This window comes from Dendropsophus ebraccatus, chromosome 6 (assembly GCF_027789765.1).
Source record: "Dendropsophus ebraccatus isolate aDenEbr1 chromosome 6, aDenEbr1.pat, whole genome shotgun sequence".
In the NCBI taxonomy this organism is placed as follows: Eukaryota; Metazoa; Chordata; class Amphibia; order Anura; family Hylidae; genus Dendropsophus; species Dendropsophus ebraccatus.
In genome coordinates, this window is record NC_091459.1 from 51,317,689 (window position 1) to 51,340,770 (window position 23,082).

Genomic DNA, 23,082 nt, shown 5'->3' on the forward strand with positions numbered 1-23,082 from the left:
ATAAAAATAAATAAATACATTTCCGGAGTTCCCCTTTAAGTGGGCTTTTCCAGGTACAGCAATGCAGGGCTGGACTGGCTATCTGGCTGGACTGTTCATTTACTCCTAGGTGTTCTGATACACCTGCCCACCCAATCTTCTTACTAAGCCTCTCATTTTAGACTAATTGTGCACCAGAGGGTTATATTAAAAGGGAATGTTAACGAAAAATATTTTCTTTCAAATATATTATATATATATATATTTTATCAATTGTTTCTATTCAAAATTCTCAAGTCTTTCAGTACTTATCAGCTGCTGGATGTCCTGCAGGAAATGTTTTCTTTCCAGTCTGTCACAGTGCTCTCTGCCGCCACCTCTGTCAGAGACAGGAATTGTCCAGAGCAGTAAAGGTTTCCTATGGGGATTTGCTGCTGCTCTGGGCAGTTCCAGTGCAGAGAGCACTGTGTGAGACTGAAAAGAAATCAGATTTTCGCTGGACAACCCCTTTAATTACTGCCTGCCTGAAGCCTTTTACCTCACTGCTTGCAACCTTATGCCTGCCACCATAATGCTGCTGGACACATTAGGGGTCAGTCTTTTGGGTTTCTCTTAGTATATAGCCACACTTTATAACTTCCACAACAACCAGTGATTGATATGAACCCCTGTCTCCCCTCTCCTGCTGGCACTCATACAGTGAGGATATCTTGTTCACATTGCTGCCAGAGCAGATGCCATTATAGGCATAACTATTCATTAAGAGCTACAAGTTCCATCCAGCAGGTTTAAAAAAAAAAAAGGTCTCCCTTTACAGAGTCCCCTTACTGACCAGCATCTGATACAGGACAGTATTAAAGAGCAAGAGCAAGCCTCCTCAACAAACAACAGTCAGGACTCGCAGGTTTTCTGTGCACCTACTTTGTGACTCGGCCTCTAATAAGAGAGCAAAAGAAAAGACAATGCAATAACATCTTAATTAGAGATTTGCGGCATTTGATTAGCTGTGGCTGCTAAAGTTGGATAAAGCCCTAAGGCTATGTGGAAAACATGGATATAGTCATTGGCTGTATCCATGTTTTCCAGACAACCTTAGAGCTTTATCCAACTTCAGCAGCCCCCCGCTAATCAATTGCCGAATGTTTGGGTTCGGATGGGTTCGGATCGCTCATCTCTAATCTTAATCCTTATTTGCAAAGTAACCATGGTATCCTCTGTATAAAATATCACCATCAGGATTCCTGTACTTCTAGCACCATCTAATGGCCTATTTCTGTCCAAGTCAAAACTGCTTAAAAAAAAAAAAAGTGGCCGTAAAGGATTGCCATGGAGATCTGCGTATGACAAGAGCACACACAGATCCCACAGACCCCTCTTCCTTCTACAACTGCTGGTACATACTGATGTACTCCTGTTCCCACCTGTGGGCCTAACCTTAACTTCGAAAAAACAACTGACTGCACCATCATGGGCAAAATAGGCAAATTAGTGACACATAAACCACCAAGAACACAGAAGAAATGGCCTAGGTCTTTAAAAAGCAAAAAACTGCTCCCGATCCTAAGCTGCAGTCAAGTCTTTAGAAAATATCTGACATCTATACCATGTTTTAAGGTGATATTATAAATTACTGTTTTTCTACCTATGTTTTTGGTAAGACTACGTTGTATTGTATATGATAATATATCTTTTAAGGTTATTACAAAGGCTCATTGTATCTGTATGATATTGTAAACATACAATCCTTTGTTGCCTGTGAGCGAGTTTCTTTTTGAATATGTAATGAATTTTCAATATGAATGTTCAAATATTACATAAGCCACTAATAAAGTATCGTTTTTTTTTTTTAAAAAGTCTTTAGAAAATAGAGGAAATACCCTAGGTACTTCTGACATGGTAATTTTTTGAGCAGAGAGGCGTGGAGACTAAATGTGGCCCTGGGCAAAGTTAAAGGCGGGGCCCTGAAAGCTGAAATATTGTAGAAAGAATTTAAGGTCCCCATACATTTTACACTTTTGTTGGTTGTACCTTCTGCTCATGGTGGGTTCGGCCATCAGTGTAAGGTGTATGGACAGTCCTCTGACAGATGATGTCAGTGAACATAGGGGGTCGGGCTTGATGGAAAATCAACGCCCAACCTCTTTGTTCTCAGAGAGATAAGCAGCTATCAGATCTATCTGGCTGTGGCTTACCCCTCCCATAGAGAACCCAGGAACACTCAGCTGTGCCGAACATTCTTGTGTTTGGGGAGGACGAGGCCGAATGGGAGAGAGAATTGTCAGCTGAAGGATTGTTCAGCCAGCAGTTATTGATAGTGTATGGCCAGTTTAAGGGCCGTATTACATAGCTCAATTATCGTGCAGCAAAGGCTGTATATACAGTATATAATCTTAGTGATGCCTGTGCAGCCCTTGCTGTATATAGTAAACAATACAGATATATACTACCTGATCACGTTCCTCTGTGTCCTCAGGCCTTGTCTGTGGGATCTTCCAGTCACTGCAGCTCTAACTTCTGGTCCCCTCTCTAAAGTGATAGGCTGCTCAGCCATGAATGACTATGTAAAGTGCTGCGGAATCTGTGTGCGCTATAAAAATAAAAGCATTATTATATTAACGTTGCGTTAGGAGAAGAATGCCTAGTCTCTAGTTATAGACTGTGCTTGAAACACACAGCCGAATCCTCATATAAAAGAAAATAAAGAAGAATCATGGTGAAGACTACTAAAATGTGAGTCAATCCTTTTTCATTGCGATACTTTCACCATATAGAAATAAAAGGGAACTTGGATACTGAAGGTGTATATAGGCCGCTCAGCCAATCACTGGCCGTACAGGTAACAAGTTCAAACAGATGCAATTAATACAGGTAATGAGTGCAGAGTAAGAGGAGCTTTTTAGAGAAAAACTAACACGTCTGCGTAAGCTAGAATTCTTACTGGTTGGCTGGTTGGTGATCAAATACTTATTTCATGCGATAAAATTCAAATTTTATGTTATATGATTACTGCCTAATGGTGCGTTTACACGGAACGATTATTGTTAGAATTTTCGCAATAACGCACGCATTTGAGCAATAATTGGCTCGTGTAAACACAGCAAACGATCAAGCGGCGAGCGAGAAATAATTTATTTTGATCTTTCAACATGTTCTCAAATCGTCGTTGGTCGTTAACTAAAAATTCGCAGATCACTTCGTGTAAACAGCCTTATACCAATTCACCCTATGTGTGAGATAGGCTTAAGCGATCTTAAAACGATCGCAATAACGATTTTTCCAAATGACATATTGTTCCGTCTAAATGCTGATCGTTATAAAAAACACTGCGTTACTTCTGAATCGTTAATCGTTCGATTGGGCGAATTATTGATGTGTAAATGCAGCATAACACTATTATCTAATTATTTGGCACTGTTGAGAATTGGGAAACCTCTGTATGAAACTGCATAAAACATTTAGAAATAACTGAAAAATGATATGCATTCTAGTGGTGTGGGTTCATTGTTACCAGTTTGACCTGTCTGACCAGTGGTATGGGCATGTATTGGTTAAAAATAGTGGTATACGGTAAAACCTAAATAAAATAAAAAAAATAAAAACCTGATATTAGATCAGCAGAATCTGCTAAATGTAAGAGGAACATTTGTCATTGTATACGGTATACACTGACACGAATACGGTATACAATAAAATTTAAATAAAATAAATGAAATAAAAACCTGATGTTAGATCAGCAGAATCTGCTGAATGTAAGAGGAACATTTGTCAGTGCGTAGACAAAATAAGGAAATACTAGAAATACTAGATAAATTTGAATGACAACCAGACATAAAGAATGTAAAGAGTCTAAACACAAAGGAACTATGAATCTTCTTTACTACTTTAGGCACAAAATGTAAAATAAATGAGGACTTACTAATATATACTGTATATATACAGTATATATATATATATATATATATATATATATATATATATATCCTGCAGTATATAAATATATTGCCTGCAGTTGGCCCGCCCCTCCTACTGAAGGTGGTCATCCGGATCAGAGCACTGAGGGCAATAGTCCCGCCCCCTTTTAATTAGCGTAAGGATTAAACTGCTGTGAAGGAACGAACCATACCTTAAGTATAGCTTCAAATGTGCCAGATTTGCTGTGGATTTTATGAAATCCGCTACGAATCCATGTGGTCTATGGGGTTACATATCCGAAGCTGAATTTTTATTCTGCTGAAGATATGTAAACCAGCCCCTTTAACCCCCTGCCGCCTGCAGCCCCCGGCCCGGAGCATACATTACCTGCTCGGCGCCGTGGCTTTGTGTGAGGCTCTGCCATGCACTGATTGGCTGATGGGGACCAACGGGAGTCGGGAGCCTCACATGCAGCTGCGGTGCCGAACAGGTAAGGTATGCTCCGGGCCGGGGGCTGCAGGCGGCAGGGGGTTAAAGGGGCTGGTTTACATATGTTCAGCAGAATGAAAATTCAGCTTCGGATATGTAACCCCATAGAACTTCACATTACTAGGATCCGCAGGGGATTTTGCTGCAAACTTGCAGCGTAAAACTCCGCTGCAAATCCAGTACGTGTGAAGATAGCCTAATTCTCATTGCCCCATGCCCGTGAGGAGGTATAAGCAGGCTAGATTCTTCTAACATGTTGATATAATGTTAGCAGGGGAGTAGCAGCTGCAGTGACAGCAGCAGCACATTATGGAACATAATGGACAAGGCAGGAGATTAGTGCCTAAAGTATGTGGATGTTTGGGTGGAACTAAGTTAGACCCCAAAGCAGGGGTGTAATTAGAAATGAGATAAAGTATAATCAGCTCACTGGTGATAGATGATCTTCGGTGCTCAGAATCCACACCTGGCTAGTGTGCACTAGATACTTCAGAAAAAATGGCAATGATCCAGCACTTGTACACATCAGTGAATAAGAGCACGCATGGACTGGAAACGCCTCTGAATCTCTGTGGGGTCTCTGCACTGTGGCATTTACCTGTAGAATGTCATAATTGGAACAAAAAGACCATTTCTTTTTTTTTTTTTTTTTTTTTCTTAAATTTTTGCGTGTGCAGTACACAGCTAGTATTAGCTTTTTTACAGGCTAACATTAAGGGGGATATTCAAACTGGTGTAACATAGAATTGTCTTAGTTGCTCCTAGCAACCAATCAGATTCCACTTTTCATTCCTCACAGACTCTTTGGAAAATGAAAGGTGAAATCTGATTGGTTGCTAGGGGAAAACTGAGCCAGTTTAACTTTACACAAATTTGATAAATCTCCCCCTAAGTCTTGGACAGTAACGGACAGTACGAAGCCACATATAATTAAGAAAAAAGCTGCACAATTTTTCTTTAAAAAAAAAACCTTATTAAAGTTTTTGTTTTTCAGTTTTTTGTCTTTTTCATGAAAAATGACAGGTCTTCTAGCAAAGGAAAAAAAGTTAATCAGAATAAAGAGAAAAAATAAAACCCATACTAATCTCTCCAGTGTTGTCTATTAGAGATGAGCAAATAGCATTCGATCGCATAGCTATTTGATCGAATACTGCGCTATTCGAAAGATTCGAGTTCGATCAAATATTCAATTCTAAATTAACTTTACTAAAACAGCTAAACAATTGTTAAGCTGTTTTAATAAAGTTTATGCTCCTTGGGAAAGCAGGGAAGCAGTATTATAGGGAACGGTATTACCGGCAATAATAATTGCCGGCTATAATACCGCATCCTTTAATAGTTAATATTTAGTTAATAAAACAAATTTTCATTCTAATAAAGCTATTTTTGTTGTACAAAAGCTTAATTAAAACGAATCTATGCTTTTGCAATTAAATATACTGTAAATAAAAAAAAAAAAAATATATATATATATATATATATAAATAAATGTATTTATTTATTTATTTATTTACAGTATATTTAAATGCAAAAGCATGTATTCATTTTAATTAAGTTTTTGTACAATGAAAATAGCTTTCTTGAATGAAAAGGTGCTTTATTAATTAAATATTAACTGTTACAGGAAGCTGTATTAATGCCGGCAATTACTATTATATATATATATACTATATATATATATTAAATATATAATAAATAATATGGCCGGCGGACCCCCAGCAACTTGGCCAGGGAAGAGTGATGACACCACCCCATTGTCACAGCAGGGTTCCTGTGTCGCGGTCCTTCTCCACCTCCTCCAGTAGGTCTAAAATCTCCTCGACCACCAGTGTTCCTCCCTTGTACCACTTGGGTGTAGCACGGAGGTGTCACGCTGTGCTGCATCTAGCCTGTCTGGGTAAAAGGAGACACACAGAGGAAGAGCTGCACCGCCTGCTCGAGACGGAAATCCTCTCGTGGCTGACTCCACGCCATCTTAAAGTTGGGACGGTGGTGAGTGACAATGGGAGCAACATTCTCTCCTCGCTGCGCCGAGAAGGTATGAGGCACGTGTATGGATCATGTTTTAAACCTAATAGATACACATTTTCTAAAGTCTTCATCCCATTTACACACTGTGCTGTCAATGGCTCGAAAGCTGTGTAACCATTTCAGTCATTCAAGTCGCTCTCACTACATCCTCCTCTACCTGCAGCGGAGGAATGGTCTTCCCAACCATCGTCTCATTTGCGGTGGAACTCCACCCTCCACATGCTGGATCGGCTCTATGAGCAGAGGAAGGCCTTGACTGATTTCCTCTTGATGCAGGCGGACACGGTGACTCCCCTGTGTAGCCTGGAGCTCGGCCAGTGGCAGCTCATGCGTGACACCTGCCACTTGCTCGAATCCTTTGAGGAGGCCACCTTTCTGGTCAGTGGGCATCATACCCATGCTTCATGTACTGGAGCTGATGCTGATGTGACTCAATGGCAAGGGGGAAGAGGTCTTGCCACCGTCACAGCCTGGGTCGCTTAAGGAAGGCTTGGCGGAAGAGGAGGGAGATGAAGTTGAGGAGGAGGAGGACCTGAACGCACAGGAACTCTTATGGGAGACGTGTGGAGGAGAAGGAGATGAGCCTTCCTGCCAGACCAGAGGGGGCCAGAGGAGGATATGCAGGGCTATGAGGAGGATGAGAAGGATGGAGGCAGTACCCATTGGCAGTATGCTGTGGAGATGTATGCGGGGACTCCTTACCCACTCCCTGGTGGAAATGGCTAAGCGCATGTTAATATGCTTTCGGGCCGACCCACGCTTGCAAAGGATTCGTCAATGGGACGAGTTCTGGCTGACCACACTACTGGACCCACGGTATTGTAACAAGCTAAGTGAATTCATTCACCCTTCCCAACGGGAGGAAAAAATGAATTATTATAGAGAGGATCTGGGTGAACAGTTAGTGGCAGCCTTTGGAACACAACGCTTTCATTTACGCCATTCCCACCAGGGCCACACCAGCAGCGCTGCCTCCTCCACATCCTCCTCTAGCAGCTTGGGTGGCATGAGCAGCGGCACCAGTGTGAGCCTGATGTCCATGATGCAAGCTTTCATGCAGCCACAGGCCGGGGTAACAGGTGCACCCGCACAGCAGCAGGACATGGCAGCACACCTCAAACAGCAAGTCCAGGTGTTTTTGAACTCTACGTTGCCACCTAACGTCCCCGAACCCATGGACTACTGGGTGGGAAAATTAGATGTCTGGCCACAACTCGCTGAATTTGTTTTGGACACACTCTCCTGTCCGGCCAGCAGTGTGTCATCCGAGTGAGTTTTCAGCGCAGCAGGTCATATTGTCAGTCCCAGGAGAACCAGATTGTCCTGTGATAGTGTGGAGCGTCTGACTTTCATCAAAATGAACGCCACATGGATAGATACGGACTTTTTGACACTTGCTCCTGATACCACAGAGTAGGATTTTGTCGTGTTGTCACCAAGATGTAGGACCTTTTCTCCTTCTATTATGGCCTATATGTGAACTGGACCGTACTGGTCATTCCACCATTCCTGCTGCTGCTGCCACCCTGCTGCCTCTCGCTTGTCCATGGACCTCATTATTCTGCTTCCGCTGCTCATGTCACCCCATTACAACTGCTACTCCTGCCCTGGCCTCCATGTTGGCTACTGCCGGTCCTGCCCTGGCCTCCATATAGGCTACTGCTGGGCCTTCACTGGCCTCCATGTTGACTACTTCTGCTCCTGCTCTGGCCTACATGTTGGCTACTGCCACTCCTGCCCTGGCCTACATATAGGCTACTGCTAGGCCTTCACTGGCCTCCATGTTGACTACTTCTGCTCCTGCCCTGGCCTACATGTTGGCTACTGCCACTCCTGCCCTGGCTTCCCTGTTGGCTACTGTTGCTCCTGCCTGGCCTCCATGTTGGCTATTGTTGCTCCTGCCTGGCCTCCATGTTGGCTACTGCTGCCCCTGCCCTGGCCTCCATATAGGCTACTGCTGGGCCTTCACTGGCTTCCTTGTTGACTCCTGCCACTCCTGCCCTGGCCTCCCTGTTGGCTACTGTTGCTCCTGCCTGGCCTCCATGTTGGCTACTGCTGCTTCTGCCCTGGCCTCCCTGTTGGCTACTGCTGGGCCTTGACTGGCATCTAGGTTGACTACTGCTGTGCCTGCCCTTGCCTCAATGTTGGCTACTGCTGGGCCTTGACTGGCATCTAGGTTGACTACTACTGTGCCTGCCCTTGCCTCAATGTTAGCTACTGCTTGGCCTTGACTGGCATCTAGGTTGACTACTGCTGTGCCTGCCCTTGCCTCAATGTTGGCTACTGCTGGGCCTTGACTGGCATCAAGGTTGACTACCGCTGTGCCTGCCCTTGCCTCAATGTTGACTACTGTTTCTCCATGGCCTCCATGTTGGCTACTGCTGCTCCTGTCTGGCCTCCATGTTGGCTACTGCTGCTCCTGCCTGGCCTCCATGTTGGCTACTGCTGCTCCTGCCTTTCCTCCATGTTGGCTACTGCTGATCCTGCCTGGCCTCCATGTTGCCTACTGCTTATCCTGCCTGCCCTCCATGTTGACTACTGTAGCTCCTGCCTGGCCTCCATGTTGGCTACTGCTCATACTGCCTGGTCTCCATGTTGACTACTGCTGCTCCTGAACTGGTCTCAAATGACTATTGCTGGACCTCCACTGGCCTCCAATGACTACTGCTGCTCCTTCACTGTATTTGTGACCTTTTTCCTGCATATACCCTGTAATGGTGAATTTCCTGCATAGACCCTGTAATGGTGAATTTCCTGCATAGACCCTGTAATGGTGAATATTGAAATCTAAAAAAAAATTGACTTTGAGATATCGAAAAGATAATGTTGTTACTGACATGTAGAGCCCTAAATTCAACCAAATACACTACCCCCGTATCATATAGATGCTTTAAACTCTGAAATCTGAAGAAATCCGAAATTCCTTCGGACCGAACTTTCCGAAAAAATCTGAAAGTCGGGTCGGACCGAACTTTTGAAAAGTTCGCTCATCTCTAATGTTGATGGGTCCGGTCAGGTGTTGGTCCGAGCACCAGGGATACCACTGCGCCATCTTAAATATCCCTATTGTGGCGTGCGGTTCAGATGCGTCCACATACAGTTTGTGGACCGCATCGGCATTATACGCAACTTCGGGTAAGTGAAACTCAATATGCGTTCCACTGCTGTTACTCGGGAAGCCGAATATTGCTAATAGATGTGTGCCCGGCAGGTGCACACAAAGGATCAATCAACTTACTAGCTCTTTTTTCATTATGTGCTGCATTGAGCATTCCACAATAACAGTAGATATACCTTGTCACATGATTATAGATGGCCTGTCAGTATCAAGGTTCCACACATAGATTTCCGGCTATTGAACCGCAACATGCGTTCCACATACTGTATGGCACATGCATCACATATAGGACTAGAATGTGTTTAAAGCAATTGCATTCCACCACATAAATACCCTTATTAGCAGGACCAAACAAAACAAACCAGGATAGTTTCATCATAGATATATTATTACATGCTCCAGACTACAAAATTAAGAAATAATTAAGATATTGCATTTTTATTATTATATCGTTACACTCCAGATCATATTATTCACTTAGTGGAGTGTATCATTTTGTCCCATTACTAAAGAGCCCAAACTAAGTATGATAACTATATGGGTAGAAATGCTAGAGGATCTATTATAGATAACATTACAAATATTAAATACAAATTCATAAGTGTGGAGAGTTAACTAATATAAATTGATTTGTAGTAAATATCACAAATATCCGATCAGGAAATAAGCCATTTTACTAGTGACAAGCAGAAACTGAAACACTATATAAAGAAATCTCACAAGAAACAGGTAAATAAAATCGATTCATTTAGGCCTAGAGGAGTCACTGATTTTAAATGATAAATCCATTTTGTCTCTTTTTGTAAGAGTCTCTTATCCAAGTCTCCTCCTCTAGGGGAGGGACGGACCGCTTCTATGAACTGAAATCTAATAGCATGGGGATTGGTATTGTGAACATTACACATATGCATAGCCACTGGTTTATCGCGATTATTCCCGATATCACCCACGTGTTCTAAAATTCGGCAGCGAAATTCTCTCTTGGTCTTCCCAACATAGGTAAGACCACATGGACTGGTTTGTTGTTTTTTCCTGGGCACGTATATTAGGTAAGGGACCGTCATCGTGGTTGGGGCCACCCTGCTAAGGAGGAGGGTTCCCCAAAAGGCAGGGAGAGACATCGACATCTTGAGAGCAGTGTGCACTACCCCCCTGCCCCCTACCATTTGCTACCGTTATTTTGTTGCCCAGGTATTGTATTGGTTTGGTAATTTTTAGTTTGAGTTAATATTTGTGATGGATGGGTTCTATTTTTAGGTACCCCTTTTTTAAGATGTATATTAAAGGTTAAGTTTTATTAGGTCTACTGTGGTTTAAGTAGTCGGTGAATTCCACATGGACAGGTTGCCAGATAAACTACATTGGTAGTTTTACAGTTTGCAAAATCCCGATTAAAAAAGATCTTGATACTGTTGGGACTCGACAATTCTTTAGACACCCAGATATATTTGCATGCCTTACAAGATCCACATCTGCATGTCCCTAGTGTGATAGATCTTTGCAACCAAGTAGTTGTAGGTTTTGGGGGAACAAAATGGCTGTGCATAAGGTGATCCCTCAAATTTCTCCCTCTCCTGTATGTTATCTGTGGTCTTTCATCAACCAGTTTGGACATTACTGGATCCGAGGTAAGTATGGGCCAAAAATTATTGATGATACGGCGAATATCAGAGGCTCCAGCATCAAATGTACCAATTATGCGGGTACTGGTGTCTTGTGGTTTTGATGTTTTAGGGATTAATAAAGTGTTCCAATCCCTTGCTGCCGCCTCCTGATAGGCCTGTTTGAGGATGGGTTTGGGAAAACCCCTCTCCTCAAATCTTGCTCTCAGGACACGCGCCTCTTCCCTAAAATAGGTGTCTGTGGAACAATTTCTTCTCGCCCTAAGGTATTGGCCCTTAGGAATCCCTTTCCTAAGGGCCAGGGGATGATGGCTTTCCCATCTGAGGAGTGTATTTCCTGCCGTGGGCTTCCTGTAGATTTTAGTTTGAATATGCCCGTTATTGGCTTTTCCAATGTGACATCAAGAAAACATAGTTCTTTTTCTTGGATCTCATACGTAAAAACCTAAGACCAAGCTCATTATGATTCAATTGATCCATAAATGCCACAAATTGGATCCTAGACCCTGACCACAAGACTGCCACATCATCAATAAAGCGGCCCCAGTATAGAATATACTGATGATACTGGTGAAGGGATTCCTCAAAGACCACAGTTTCCTCCCACCAGCCCAGGAACAAATTGGCATAGGTGGGCGCCACAGGGGCGCCCATTGCCGTGCACCTGAGCTGGTGGTAGAAACGGGAGCAAAAAAGCAAAATAATTATGTGATAATACAAATTCCAACAAGGTCAGGATAAATTCATTGTGGGGAAAGTGATGTATACTTCTGCCCTTCAGGTAGTATCGCACTGCCAGCAAACCCAGATGGTGGGGTATCGAGCTATATAGTGCCTCAACGTCTATGGAGCATAATAAATGGTCCTTTTCCAAGACTATGTCCTGTACCTTCAAAAGCAAATCAGTAGTGTCCCTCAGATAAGATTATAAAGCAAGAACAAAACTACGCAGTTCTTTGTCAAGATATATACTCACATTTTGTGTCAAATTATCCACTCCTGATACTATCGGCCTACATTTCAACGGGCTCAGCCCCTTGTGTATCCTCGGTAGCCCGTAGAAAGTTGTCACCTGTGGATTTGGAGGATACATAAACGAAAATTCATTATCATCTATCAGATCTCTCATACATCTTTCTTCCAAGATGACCCTAAGTTGTTTTTGGAATGTGATTGTGGGATTTGATGTTAGAATAGTATAGCCCGATCTGTCATTCAAAATTTTAAGGCACATGTTGACATAGTCTCGGTGGTCCATAACAACAATATTACCACCTTTCTCAGCCGACTTTATTACAAGGGCATTGTTCTCACAAAGAGAAACCAATGCCCTTCGCTCCAGATAGGTAAGATTGAAGTTATGGATGGGAGTCTTAAGTTTCTCAATAGCATCACATACCACTTTAACAAAGGTGTCTACAGCGTCATTATCCCCTAAGGGAGGCATCCGTGTGCTTCTCATTCTACAGTCTGTGAATGGACCTTTGCCAGGCTCTCTCTCACTTTCTTCCATCAAGACATCAATCCCCTGTAATTTCTGGGGAGTGATCTCCTAAGCTGTGGCTCCATGGTCCACAAGTAGACGCTGTCCTTGTAAGAATTTTTTTTTTCCACTTAAGGGTGCGAGCAAATAAATTAATATCCTTCACCCACCCAAATACATCCAGCTGGTTCGTGGGTATAAAGGACAAACCCCTCTGCAGCAGAGAAACTTCTGCTGAGGTAAGATTATGTTTAGAGAGGTTAATGATTTGACCATTCATTGATCCTAACCCTCTCTGTTCCCCTCCAACCTCCTCTCTAAAAAAGAAGAAGAAGGTGAGAAGGAAGATGGTAAAGAGGATGCTTCTGGGACAAAGTTCCTCTGCTCCATATTGGACACACCCCTGGAATTTTCCCAAGTATTTCTCCCTCCCCTGTTTCTTCAGTATCTTCCCTGTGGGCCCGCTGGATGAATTTGGGTGGAAGATATTAATTTATTTGCTCGCACCCTTAAGTGGAATTTTTTTTCCAGGGGTGTCTCCAATATGGAGCAGAGAAACTATGTCCCAGAAGCATCCTCTTTACCATCTTCCTCTTCACCTTCTTCTTTTTTAGAGAGGGGGTTGGAGGGGAACAGAGAGGGTTAGGATCAATGAATGGTCAAATCATTAACCTCTCTAAACATAATCTTACCTCAGCAGAAGTTTCTCTGCTGCAAAGGGGTTTGTCCTTTATACCCACGAACCAGCTGGATTTATTTGGGTGGGTGAAGGATATTTATTTGCTCGCACCATTAAGTGGACAGCGTCTACTTGTGGACCATGGAGCCACAGCTCAGGGGATCACTCCCCAGGAATTACAGTGGATTGATGTCTTGACGACTGTAGGGATCTTCCCGGGGGATGGTGTGTTTGGACACAGTTCACAGCAGACTTGGACTTGTAAAATATCAGCTTGGCGTTTATTTGCAGCATAAACAGTCCATCAAACAGAAATACAGCAGCACCGTGCTTTAAGAATAAAACAAACAAAAAGGTCTTGCCCACCTGGGCGCTTACTAACAGGTCTTCTCACCTATCTGACACTATAATACAGCATCTTTCACCTGGATACCACAGGGTGTATCTTAGCTCCATCCGTGGCTGCATTCACAGCTTCCACCAAACACACTGGCTGATCACTCCTGGCTGAGAGCAACCACCTGCAGCTCTGCAGAGCTTTTACCTTTTCCAGGCTCATCAGAGCACACCTGATCACAACACCCAAAGTGGATCGGGGGGAGGGAATGGCAAGTCCCACTACCAAAACCTACCTGCCATTCCATGTAAATCCAGGCCCGGTAAAAATAAATAACAACTCAGCAGCATAACACTGCTGAGCAACAGATCCATCCTGGACTTACCATCTCACCGTGTGTAGCAACCTAGGCGAGATGTACACCCCCTCGAGCACTTCACCTGTGACATGTCTACATATCCCTGCCCTCTTTTTCAGAAGGGCTGAGCATTTTGTCCCCACAGACAGTGTGCCCGTGATAGGGCGTCAGCATTCGCCTGTAATTTCCCTGGCCTGTGTTCGACAATGAAATTGAAGTTTTGTAGGGACAGAAACCATCTAGTCACCCTCGCGTTTTTCTCTTTGTTAAGCTTCATCCATGTTAGGGGGGCATGGTCTGTCACTAACTTGAATTTTCTGCCTAGCAAGTAATACCTCAGGGACTCTAGGGCCCACTTCACTGCCAGACATTCTCGCTCCACAATGGCGTAGTTTTTCTCGGCCGGGGATAGCTTCCTGCTTAAGTACATCACCGGGTGCTCCTCGCCATTCACGACCTGTTAGAGAAAGGCACCTAACCCTGTGTTGGAGGCATCTGTCTGGACCAGAAATTCTTGCCTAAAGTCAGGGGTAACTAGCACAGGTTGTTGGCACAAGGCAGACTTAAGGCTTTGAAAAGCCTTCTCGGCCTCTGGAGTCCATGTCACCATTGCTGACTTTCCTCCCTTTGTCAGGTCAGTTAGCGGTGCTGCAACTGTGGCAAAGTTCGGTACAAACCTACGGTAGTAGCCTGTAATACCCAGGAAAGCTCTGACCTGTTTCTTTGTGAGGGGTTTAGGCCAATTCTGAATTGCCTCAATTTTATTTAGCTGTGGTTTGATTAACCCCCACCCAATAATGTAGCCCAGGTATTTGGCTTCTTCTAAGGCTAATGCACACTTCTCCACATTTATGGTTAACCCTGCATCACTTATGGCATCTAACACTGCCTGGACCTTACAGAGGTGACTTTCTCAATCCAGGCTAAAAATGACCACATCATCAAGGTAGGCAGCGGAGTAATCACAATGTGGTCGCAGAATCAAGTCCATCAACCTCGGAAAAGTGGCAGGGGCTCCATGTAACCCGAATGGCATCACTACGTATTGGAAGAGCCCATCAGGGGTGGAGAATGCAGTCTTCTCTCTAGCCTCAGGAGTGAGGGGGATCTGCCAGTAGCCCTTAGTGAGACCGAGGGTAGTTATGTACCCAGGCATTACCCATCCTTTCTATTAACTCATCAACCCTGGGCATGGGGTAGGCATCGAACTTGGAGATCTCATTTAACTTTCTGAAATCATTACAGAACCTTCAAGTTCCATTGGGCTTTGGGATTAACACAATCGGGCTGGACCACTCGCTCTGGGACACCTCAATGACTCCTAGGTCAAGCATACGTTTTACCTCGGCTGACACCGCCTCCCTACGTGCTTCTGGTATCCTATAGGGCTTGAGGTTTACTCTGCTTCTAGGTTCAGTTTCAATGTGATGATGAATGAGATGTGTATGCCCTGGAAGGTCAGAAAACTTGTCTTTATTTTTCTGCAAAAATTCATTAACCTCCTGCTTCTGTGACCCTGATAGAGTGTCAATCTTGACCGGAGGGGTTGGTTGTGACAAATTATTAACAGTGTTTGTCGCCACCAAGGATTCCCTGTCTTTCCAGGGTTTGATCAAGTTTATGTGATAAACTTGGAAAGGCTTCCTTCTACCTGGTTGGTGCACCTTGTAGTTTACCTCACTGATCTTTTCTACAATTTCATAGGGACCTTGCCACTTCGCCAAGAATTTACTTTCTACTGTGGGAACAAGTATGAGGATCCGGTCACCTGGGCTGAATGTTCTGATTCTTGCAGAACGATTGTAAATTCTACTTTGGCCCTCTTGCGCCCTCTGGAGGTGTTCCTTTACTAGGGGCATTACAGTGGCTATACGGTCATGCATTTGTGCTACATGTTCTATAACACTCTTGTATGGGGTGGACTCGCTTTCCCATGTCCCTTTTGCAATATCCAACAAACCCCTAGGGTGACGACCATAAACCAAGTCGAAGGGAGAGAACCCTGTGGAGGCTTGGGGCATTTCCCTAGTAGCAAACATCAGGTAAGGTAGTAAGTGATCCCAATCACGACCATCTTTTTCCACTACTTTTTTTAACATATGTTTCAGGGTTTTATTAAACCTCTCCACTAACCCGTCTGTCTGTGGGTGATATACAGAGGTATGTAGGTGGGAGATTTTAAACAGTTTGCATAGATCCTTCATCACCTTTGACATAAACGGGGTACCTTGGTCGGTCAAGATTTCTTTGGGGATCCCCACCCTGGAAAACATATAAAACAACTCACGTGCAATTGTCTTAGATGCAGTGTTTCTTAGGGGCACAGCCTCAGGATAGCGGGTCGCATAGTCTAAGACAACTAGAATGTACTGGTGTCCCCTAGCCGACTTTACAATGGGTCCCACTAAGTCCATTGCAATGCGATCAAAAGGTACCTCTATGATGGGGAGCGAGACCAAAGGACTGCGGAAATGCGACACTGGGGCGCTAAGCTGACATGTGGGGAACGACTCACAGTACTTTTTAATGTCAGCATAAATCGCAGGCCAATAAAACCTCTGGTGGACTCTCTCCTGCGTTTTGTCAGTCCCCAAGTGTCCCCCAAGAACATGATTATGGGCCATGTCGAGTACCTGACACCGGTACGGCTTAGGAACCAGAAACTGTTCCACAACCTCGTCATTAATCTTAGTGACTCTATAGTAGAGGTCGTTAGTCACAGAAAAATGTGGAAATCTTTTTTCAGCATCTGGTTCCTGAGGTACCCCATTCATAACAGCAACCTGCTCTCTCGCATTTTTGAGAGTGGGGTCCTGCAACTGTGCAGTACCAAAATTATCCCTAGACACCTCTAAGTCTGGAACATTCTGCTCAGTGGGAGGAGCCTCTTCCTCACCAGCCAGGACCTGCAAAGAAAAAGCATCATTTTCATCCTGTACATTTCTATCATTTACCGTGGGTAACTCAATAGACTTAGGGGTATCCTCACTCCTTTCAGGGGATTTTCTTTTTCCCCATAGAGCCCAGAACAATGGAAAATCACGCCCCAATATTACATTATGCATGAGGTTTTTAACCACACCCACTTCATACTGTACAGCGCCTAGTTCAGTCCCGACATTAGCCAGCACAATAGGGTACACTTTTGTATCACCATGTATGCACACCACACTCATATGTTTGTTTGACACAAAGTCCCCAGTCACCAGGCTGGCATGCACCAAGGTGACAAGGTTTCCTGAGTCCAGCAACGCCTTAACAGGAAAGTCATTGACTGTAATGTTGCAGACTTGCGGTTCAGTCTCTAGTCCAGGGAATGCAACACATGACGGTTCCACAAATAGCGACTGATGCCGGATACTGACGTCACACTCCATGGGCTCACTGGTAAGAGGGCAATGGGCAGAGATATGTCCCGTCTCATGGCACCTCCAGCACTGGATAGGGCCTGGTCTCCTTGGCAGGGAGTCCTTTTTAGGGCCACTTAGCCACCTGGGACCATCACCAGTCTTTTGCCCCTGAGCGCTCTTCCCTCTATCAGCCCCCCTCCACACTCCCCCAATAGATGGAAGTCTCTTACCAGCTGACGGCACAGATCTGGCACTCCGGGGAGGTGAAGGTGCTGCAGGAACATCACAGAGGTAGTCCTCAGTCGCCTGGAACCTCTCCACATCGTTGACAAGTTCGTTGGCATTCTTAGGGTCACCTTGTCCCACCTTGCAGATCAGCAGGAAGTGCTCCGTGGTAGCAATCCATCACGACCCTCTCTAGGATCTGGGCAGGAGTAGAGGTGTCTGGCTCCAACCACTTTTTTGCCAAATGGATCAGATCATACATCTGGGACCTCGCTGACTTGTCCAGACTGTAGCTTCAGTTGCGTACCCTCCGGGCACGGACAGCAGCAGTAACTCCTAGTCGGGCAAGTATCTCTGCTCTTAGCCGAGGATAGTCTTTGACCTCTTGCTCACTGAGGTCATAGTGGGCCTTTGGAGGTTCGCCTGTTAAATAGGGAGCAATGTCCTCTGCCCACTCAGTGGATGGTAACTTCTCCCGCTCAGCCACACGCTCAAAGACAGTTAAGTAGGCCTCAACATCGTCATCAGCAGTCATCTTTTGCAGCGCACGCTGCAAAGCTCTTCTCACAGACAAAGTCTCTAGGGCGGCTGCGGCCCCCGGATGTGGATTAGCACCTGCAGGCGCCTCTTGCTTTGCTATTAGGTGTTCAATAAGTTTCTGTTGTTGAGCCATTGCTTGCTCGTGGCGCAGGTTAGCGTCTATCAGAGCCTGTTGTTGCTGCCGATTAGCCTGTTCATGGCGCAGGTTAGCGTCTGTCAGAGCCTGTTGTTGCTGCCTATTAGCCTGCTGGTGTGCGGCCAATGCCTGTTCATGGCGCAGGTTAGCCTCTGCCAGAGCCTGTTGCTGTTGCATATTAGCCTGCTGCTGTTGCAGACTCACTTGCATTAGCTGCTTCATCATCTCCTCCATGTTGCTTGACTGTTTTTGGAGTGAAGCAGCAGCCTTTACCCAGGACATAAGCAGCTGTAGCCAAGTTGATGCACACCGTTGCCCCTAGCAACCGTTTTGCCCGCTCCGCAGCACCAATTGTAGGGATCTTCCCGGGGGATGGTGTGTTTGGACACAGTTTACAGCAGACTTGGACTTGTAAAATATCAGCTTGGCGTTTATTTGCAGCATAAACAGTCCATCAAACAGAAATACAGCAGCACCGTGCTTTAAGAATAAAACAAACAAAAAGGTCTAGGCGCTTGCTAACAGGTCTTCTCATCTATCTGACACTATAACACAGCGTCTTTCACCTGGATACCGCAGGGTGCATCTTAGCTCCATCCGTGGCTGTATTCACAGCTTCCACCAAACACACTGGCTGATCACTCCTGGCTGAGAGCAACCACCTGCAGCTCTGCAGAGCTTTTACCTTTTCCAGGCTCATCAGAGCACACCTGATCACAACACCCAAAGTGGATCGGGGGGAGGGAATGGCAAGTCCCACTACCAAAACCTACCTGCCATTCCATGTAAATCCAGGCCCGGTAAAGATAAATAACAACTCAGCAGCATAACACTGCTGAGCAACAGATCCATCCTGGACTTACCATCTCACCGTGTGTAGCAACCTATGTACACCCCCTCGAGCACTTCACCTGTGACATGTCTACACGACCTTACTGGAGGAAAGTGAGAGAGAGCATGGCAAAGGTCCATTCACAGACAGTAGTCCATTCACAGTCCTGACGAAGCCGCAATGTAGCGGCAATACGCGTGGAGCATCTCTTCTGCTACTTGGGGACGTATAACTGTTTGTGGGTATGTTACACACATTATATAGGACTGTATGTTTATTTTCTTAATTTGTGTCATATTTTCATATCCCTCTTTTGAGTCCCATCTCTGTGGGCCCACTTGGCCTGTAACATTGTAGTAGTGCGGTTTACCTTTATCATAGGTGCTGCAGTTCCTTTTTTTTTTTCCCTCCATGGGATTTTAGGTGTTTTTAACCACTTGTGTTTTGCCGGTGTTCAATAAAGTTTATTATTACTGCAAATGCTATTGGTGTGTGCTTGACTTTTTTGCCCCATTTTTCTTCTGTCCCCCTCTCCATTTACATTGTTGCATATACGGGGTAGTCAGCTGAACCCACATTTTTCACCATTTTGTTATTATGTTTGGTGGTGCCCACCCTACCCCTTTTTTGCTTGCTATTGAGAAACTTAAGACTCCCATCCATAACTTCAATCTATTAGATGGCTTACACTACTAAGTCTTTATAGTAAAGAAATAAAGACAAGACACAAGTGAAAAATATTTTTTATTCAAATAAAAACACCCCCACATCCCTTGTTGACCTTTTTTAAAAAAAAAATCCCAACAACCGCTGGTCGTCGACATAGTCCACCAAATCCGCTGTAATCCACAGGATACCGATATCTGAAAAACAAGGGAGAAACGCACAAAAAACACACAAACAGGAGCACAACACCCATCATTGTGAGCGGTGTTGTGCATCTTACAGTATGCAGCATCTTTACAGATTGTTGCTTACAGTGTGGCACCCAAGGGGTTAAGGGAGGATGCGTTGCATCCCCCTTAACCTTTTGGGTGCCATACTGAACAATCTGGCCCCCAGGGGGCCAAGTAAGGGCCCCCACTTAACCCCTTGGGGGCCAGACTGATGTTAGATAGCACCCATACCAGCAAGGAAGGGGTTAAGTGACCCCTCTTCCTTGCTGGGATGGGTGCAGTGCAGGGGAGGAAGGAGAGCTTTCTACTCACCTACCCGGTCTTGTCTCTTTGCCGGTCCCCGGCACACTGAGCCTGTTCTGGTTCTTTAAATGTCAGCTGACATATAAATCAAAATGTTTCTTGTAATGTTGCTATTGTGATCAAAAATAGCATGATTAGAAGAAACATTTGCTGTTTTAATTTAAAGTATTAATTAAGTATTCCATTGAGCTGTATTACCGGCAATAGTAATTGCCGGAATTAATACAGCTCCCTGTAATAGTTAGGGTTCATTTACACAGAAAGATTATCTGACAGATTATCTGCCAAAGATTTGAAGCCAAAGTCAGAAACAGACCATGAACAGAGATCAGGTCATACTGGAAAGCCTGAGATTTTTCCTCTTTTTAAACCCATTCCCGGCTTTGGCGTCAAATCTTTGGCAGATAATCTGTCAGATTATCTTTCTGTGTATAGGGACTCTTAATTTTTAATTAATAAAGCAAATTTTCGTTCTAATAAAGCAATTTTCGTTGTACAATAGCTTAATTAAAACGAATACTTGCTTTTTCAATTAAATATACTGTAAATAAATATATATATATATGCATTTATATATATATAATTTTTTTTTTATTTACAGTATATTTAATTGCAAAAGCATTGATTTGTTTTAATTAAGCTATTGTACAATGAGAATAGCTTTATTAGAATAAAAATTTGCTTTATTAATTAAAGCGACTCTGTACCCACAATCTAACTCCCCAAACCACTTGTACCTTCAGATAGCTGCTTTTAATCCAAGATCTGTCCTGGGGTCCGTTTGGCAGGGGATGCAGTTATTGTCATAAAAACAACTTTTAATCCTGCAGCGCTGTGTCTAACGGCCGGGGCTTACATTTGTATATGCATTAGGCATTAGGTAAATTGTGTTATACTCATAGCATGAAGCATTTTACGTCAAATGTAATGCGCTAATGATAAAGTTGGTAGTCACATTGCATTAAACAACCACCATCTTGGAATTTTCCTGAAAAATTATTAGATTAAGACAAATCCGTTTCTCTACTCAAAACAAAACATACCATAAAACTTTACAGAGATAATCTATTTTCAAAATTCTTCTTTAATTTGTACAAAAAATGTGTGTTCAAAAGTGCAGTTATACATGGATTTTAATATAACATATGGTGCAAATATAATATCTGCCATTTATGATGTATAATATATTACTGTGCTAAGAACAATTAGCAGATATCTAACTGTTATAGATGTTGTAGAGGATGGTATTGAAGAAAATGAGGCACATGCTGGTGCTTCTGACGTATACGTCTTTACTGCAGGGGGTGACAGCAACATTCCCTGAACCTGTGAAAGTCATAAAAATTGCATTAGTTTGATTTTCAATTTGAAAACTGCAGTGCAATAAAATGGGTACTTCAATACAGGATTAAAATCTAAATAAAATATGCATCTATAATATGCCAAGATTAAAAAGTTACATAGCAAATGGTTCGGCAGGTTTGCCAGACTCTAATGTAAAGTTCGGTTTCGTCCAAACCAAATCTTAAATTAATTACACTAAAACAGCTAAACGATTGAGACGTTTAGCGGCTTTAGTGTGGTTAAAAAAATTGGGTTATCTATGCTTACCTGTCCACGCTTCCCTGATGTCCTTCCTCTCTGGTGTCCCCCAAAGCAGCCAAAATCCTATTCAGCCAATCATTGACTGAAACGGGACAGTGCTGCGGCCAGTGATTGGCTGAGCAAGCTGTCACTCCTGAGACGAGAGTGACAGCCCACTCAGCCAATCGCTGACTAAGAAGGGACAGCATCACAGCAAGTTGTTTGTTTTGCAAAGTTTGGAAAGAATACTGGTTCGGGAAGTTCGGTTCGTTCATCTCTAATAGTAAGGTTGAAAAAATACAACCAAGAGAGGCATAGATGATGGATAAATTCTATATTCTATACATATGCATTTACGTTATTTTGGTCTAAGAACGTGTCTAAGCCTGTTTTGAGGCCCTCCACTGTTTTTGCTCTTACCAGCTCCATAGATTCGCTGTTCTCATGGTAAAGAAGGCTTGCCACCTCCAGAGATTGAACCTTTTTTTCTTCAGGAGGTAGTGCCCCCTTGTCTTTTGGGGGGTGGGGGGTTTTAACTGGAACATCTTTTCCCCATATTTTTTGTATGGGACATTTAATTTCTTATAAAGGTTGATCATTATTCCTTTAAATTGTCTCTTCTCAAGACTAAACAAATTTAATTCCTTAAATTTTCCCTCATAAGTAAGATGCTCTATTCCCCATATTAGTTTATCTGCTGCCTTTGTACCTTTTCCAGCTCTAGGACATCTTTTGTATGATTGCAGGCTGCGCATCGCTAAGTGTAATAGTGATGTGCGGCTGATGGCTGATAAGTATGAAAAAAATTCTAAACATTATACTAACCTGTCCATGCTCCCCCTTTGTCCTGCTGCCTTTACCCTTCTCACCACAACAGCTTCTGAAGCCGTCTCTAAAGTCACAGGCTGCTCAGACAATCACTGGCTGTGGTGATTGTCCTTTCTCAGCCAGTGATTGGCTGAGCAGCCTGTCAATGCACAGACAAGTTCAGAAGCTTCAACAATAGCTGCAGGGAAAAGCCCAGAGTACACCGGGGAGCCTGGAGAGGTAAGTATATACTTTATTTCTTTCTATATAAGCAAGGGCTGCACAGACATTGTTAACTATATATTCAGTCCTTGCTGCATGATTATCAAGCCCTATAGTTAACAGGTGCTCGCAGCTGTCTAGTTCCTGTACATAGATTCCCATGAAAAGAAAAACATTAT

The 23,082-nt window shown here is 43.7% G+C and overlaps 1 protein-coding gene across 4 annotated transcripts in view; it reads right to left on the reverse strand.

Moving 5' to 3' along the window:
* Positions 1–21,378: 21,378 nt before the first annotated feature.
* MOXD1 (monooxygenase DBH like 1) overlaps positions 21,379–23,082 on the reverse strand; it is a 94,574-nt gene continuing 92,870 nt past the window's right edge. For all 4 annotated transcript variants that reach the window (XM_069973706.1, XM_069973705.1, XM_069973703.1 and 1 more), the window contains one exon: positions 21,379–21,616. In XM_069973706.1, coding sequence (XP_069829807.1) covers positions 21,461–21,616 — 156 coding nt within the window. In that variant the 3' untranslated portion in view covers positions 21,379–21,460. The remainder of the gene's footprint in view (positions 21,617–23,082) is intronic.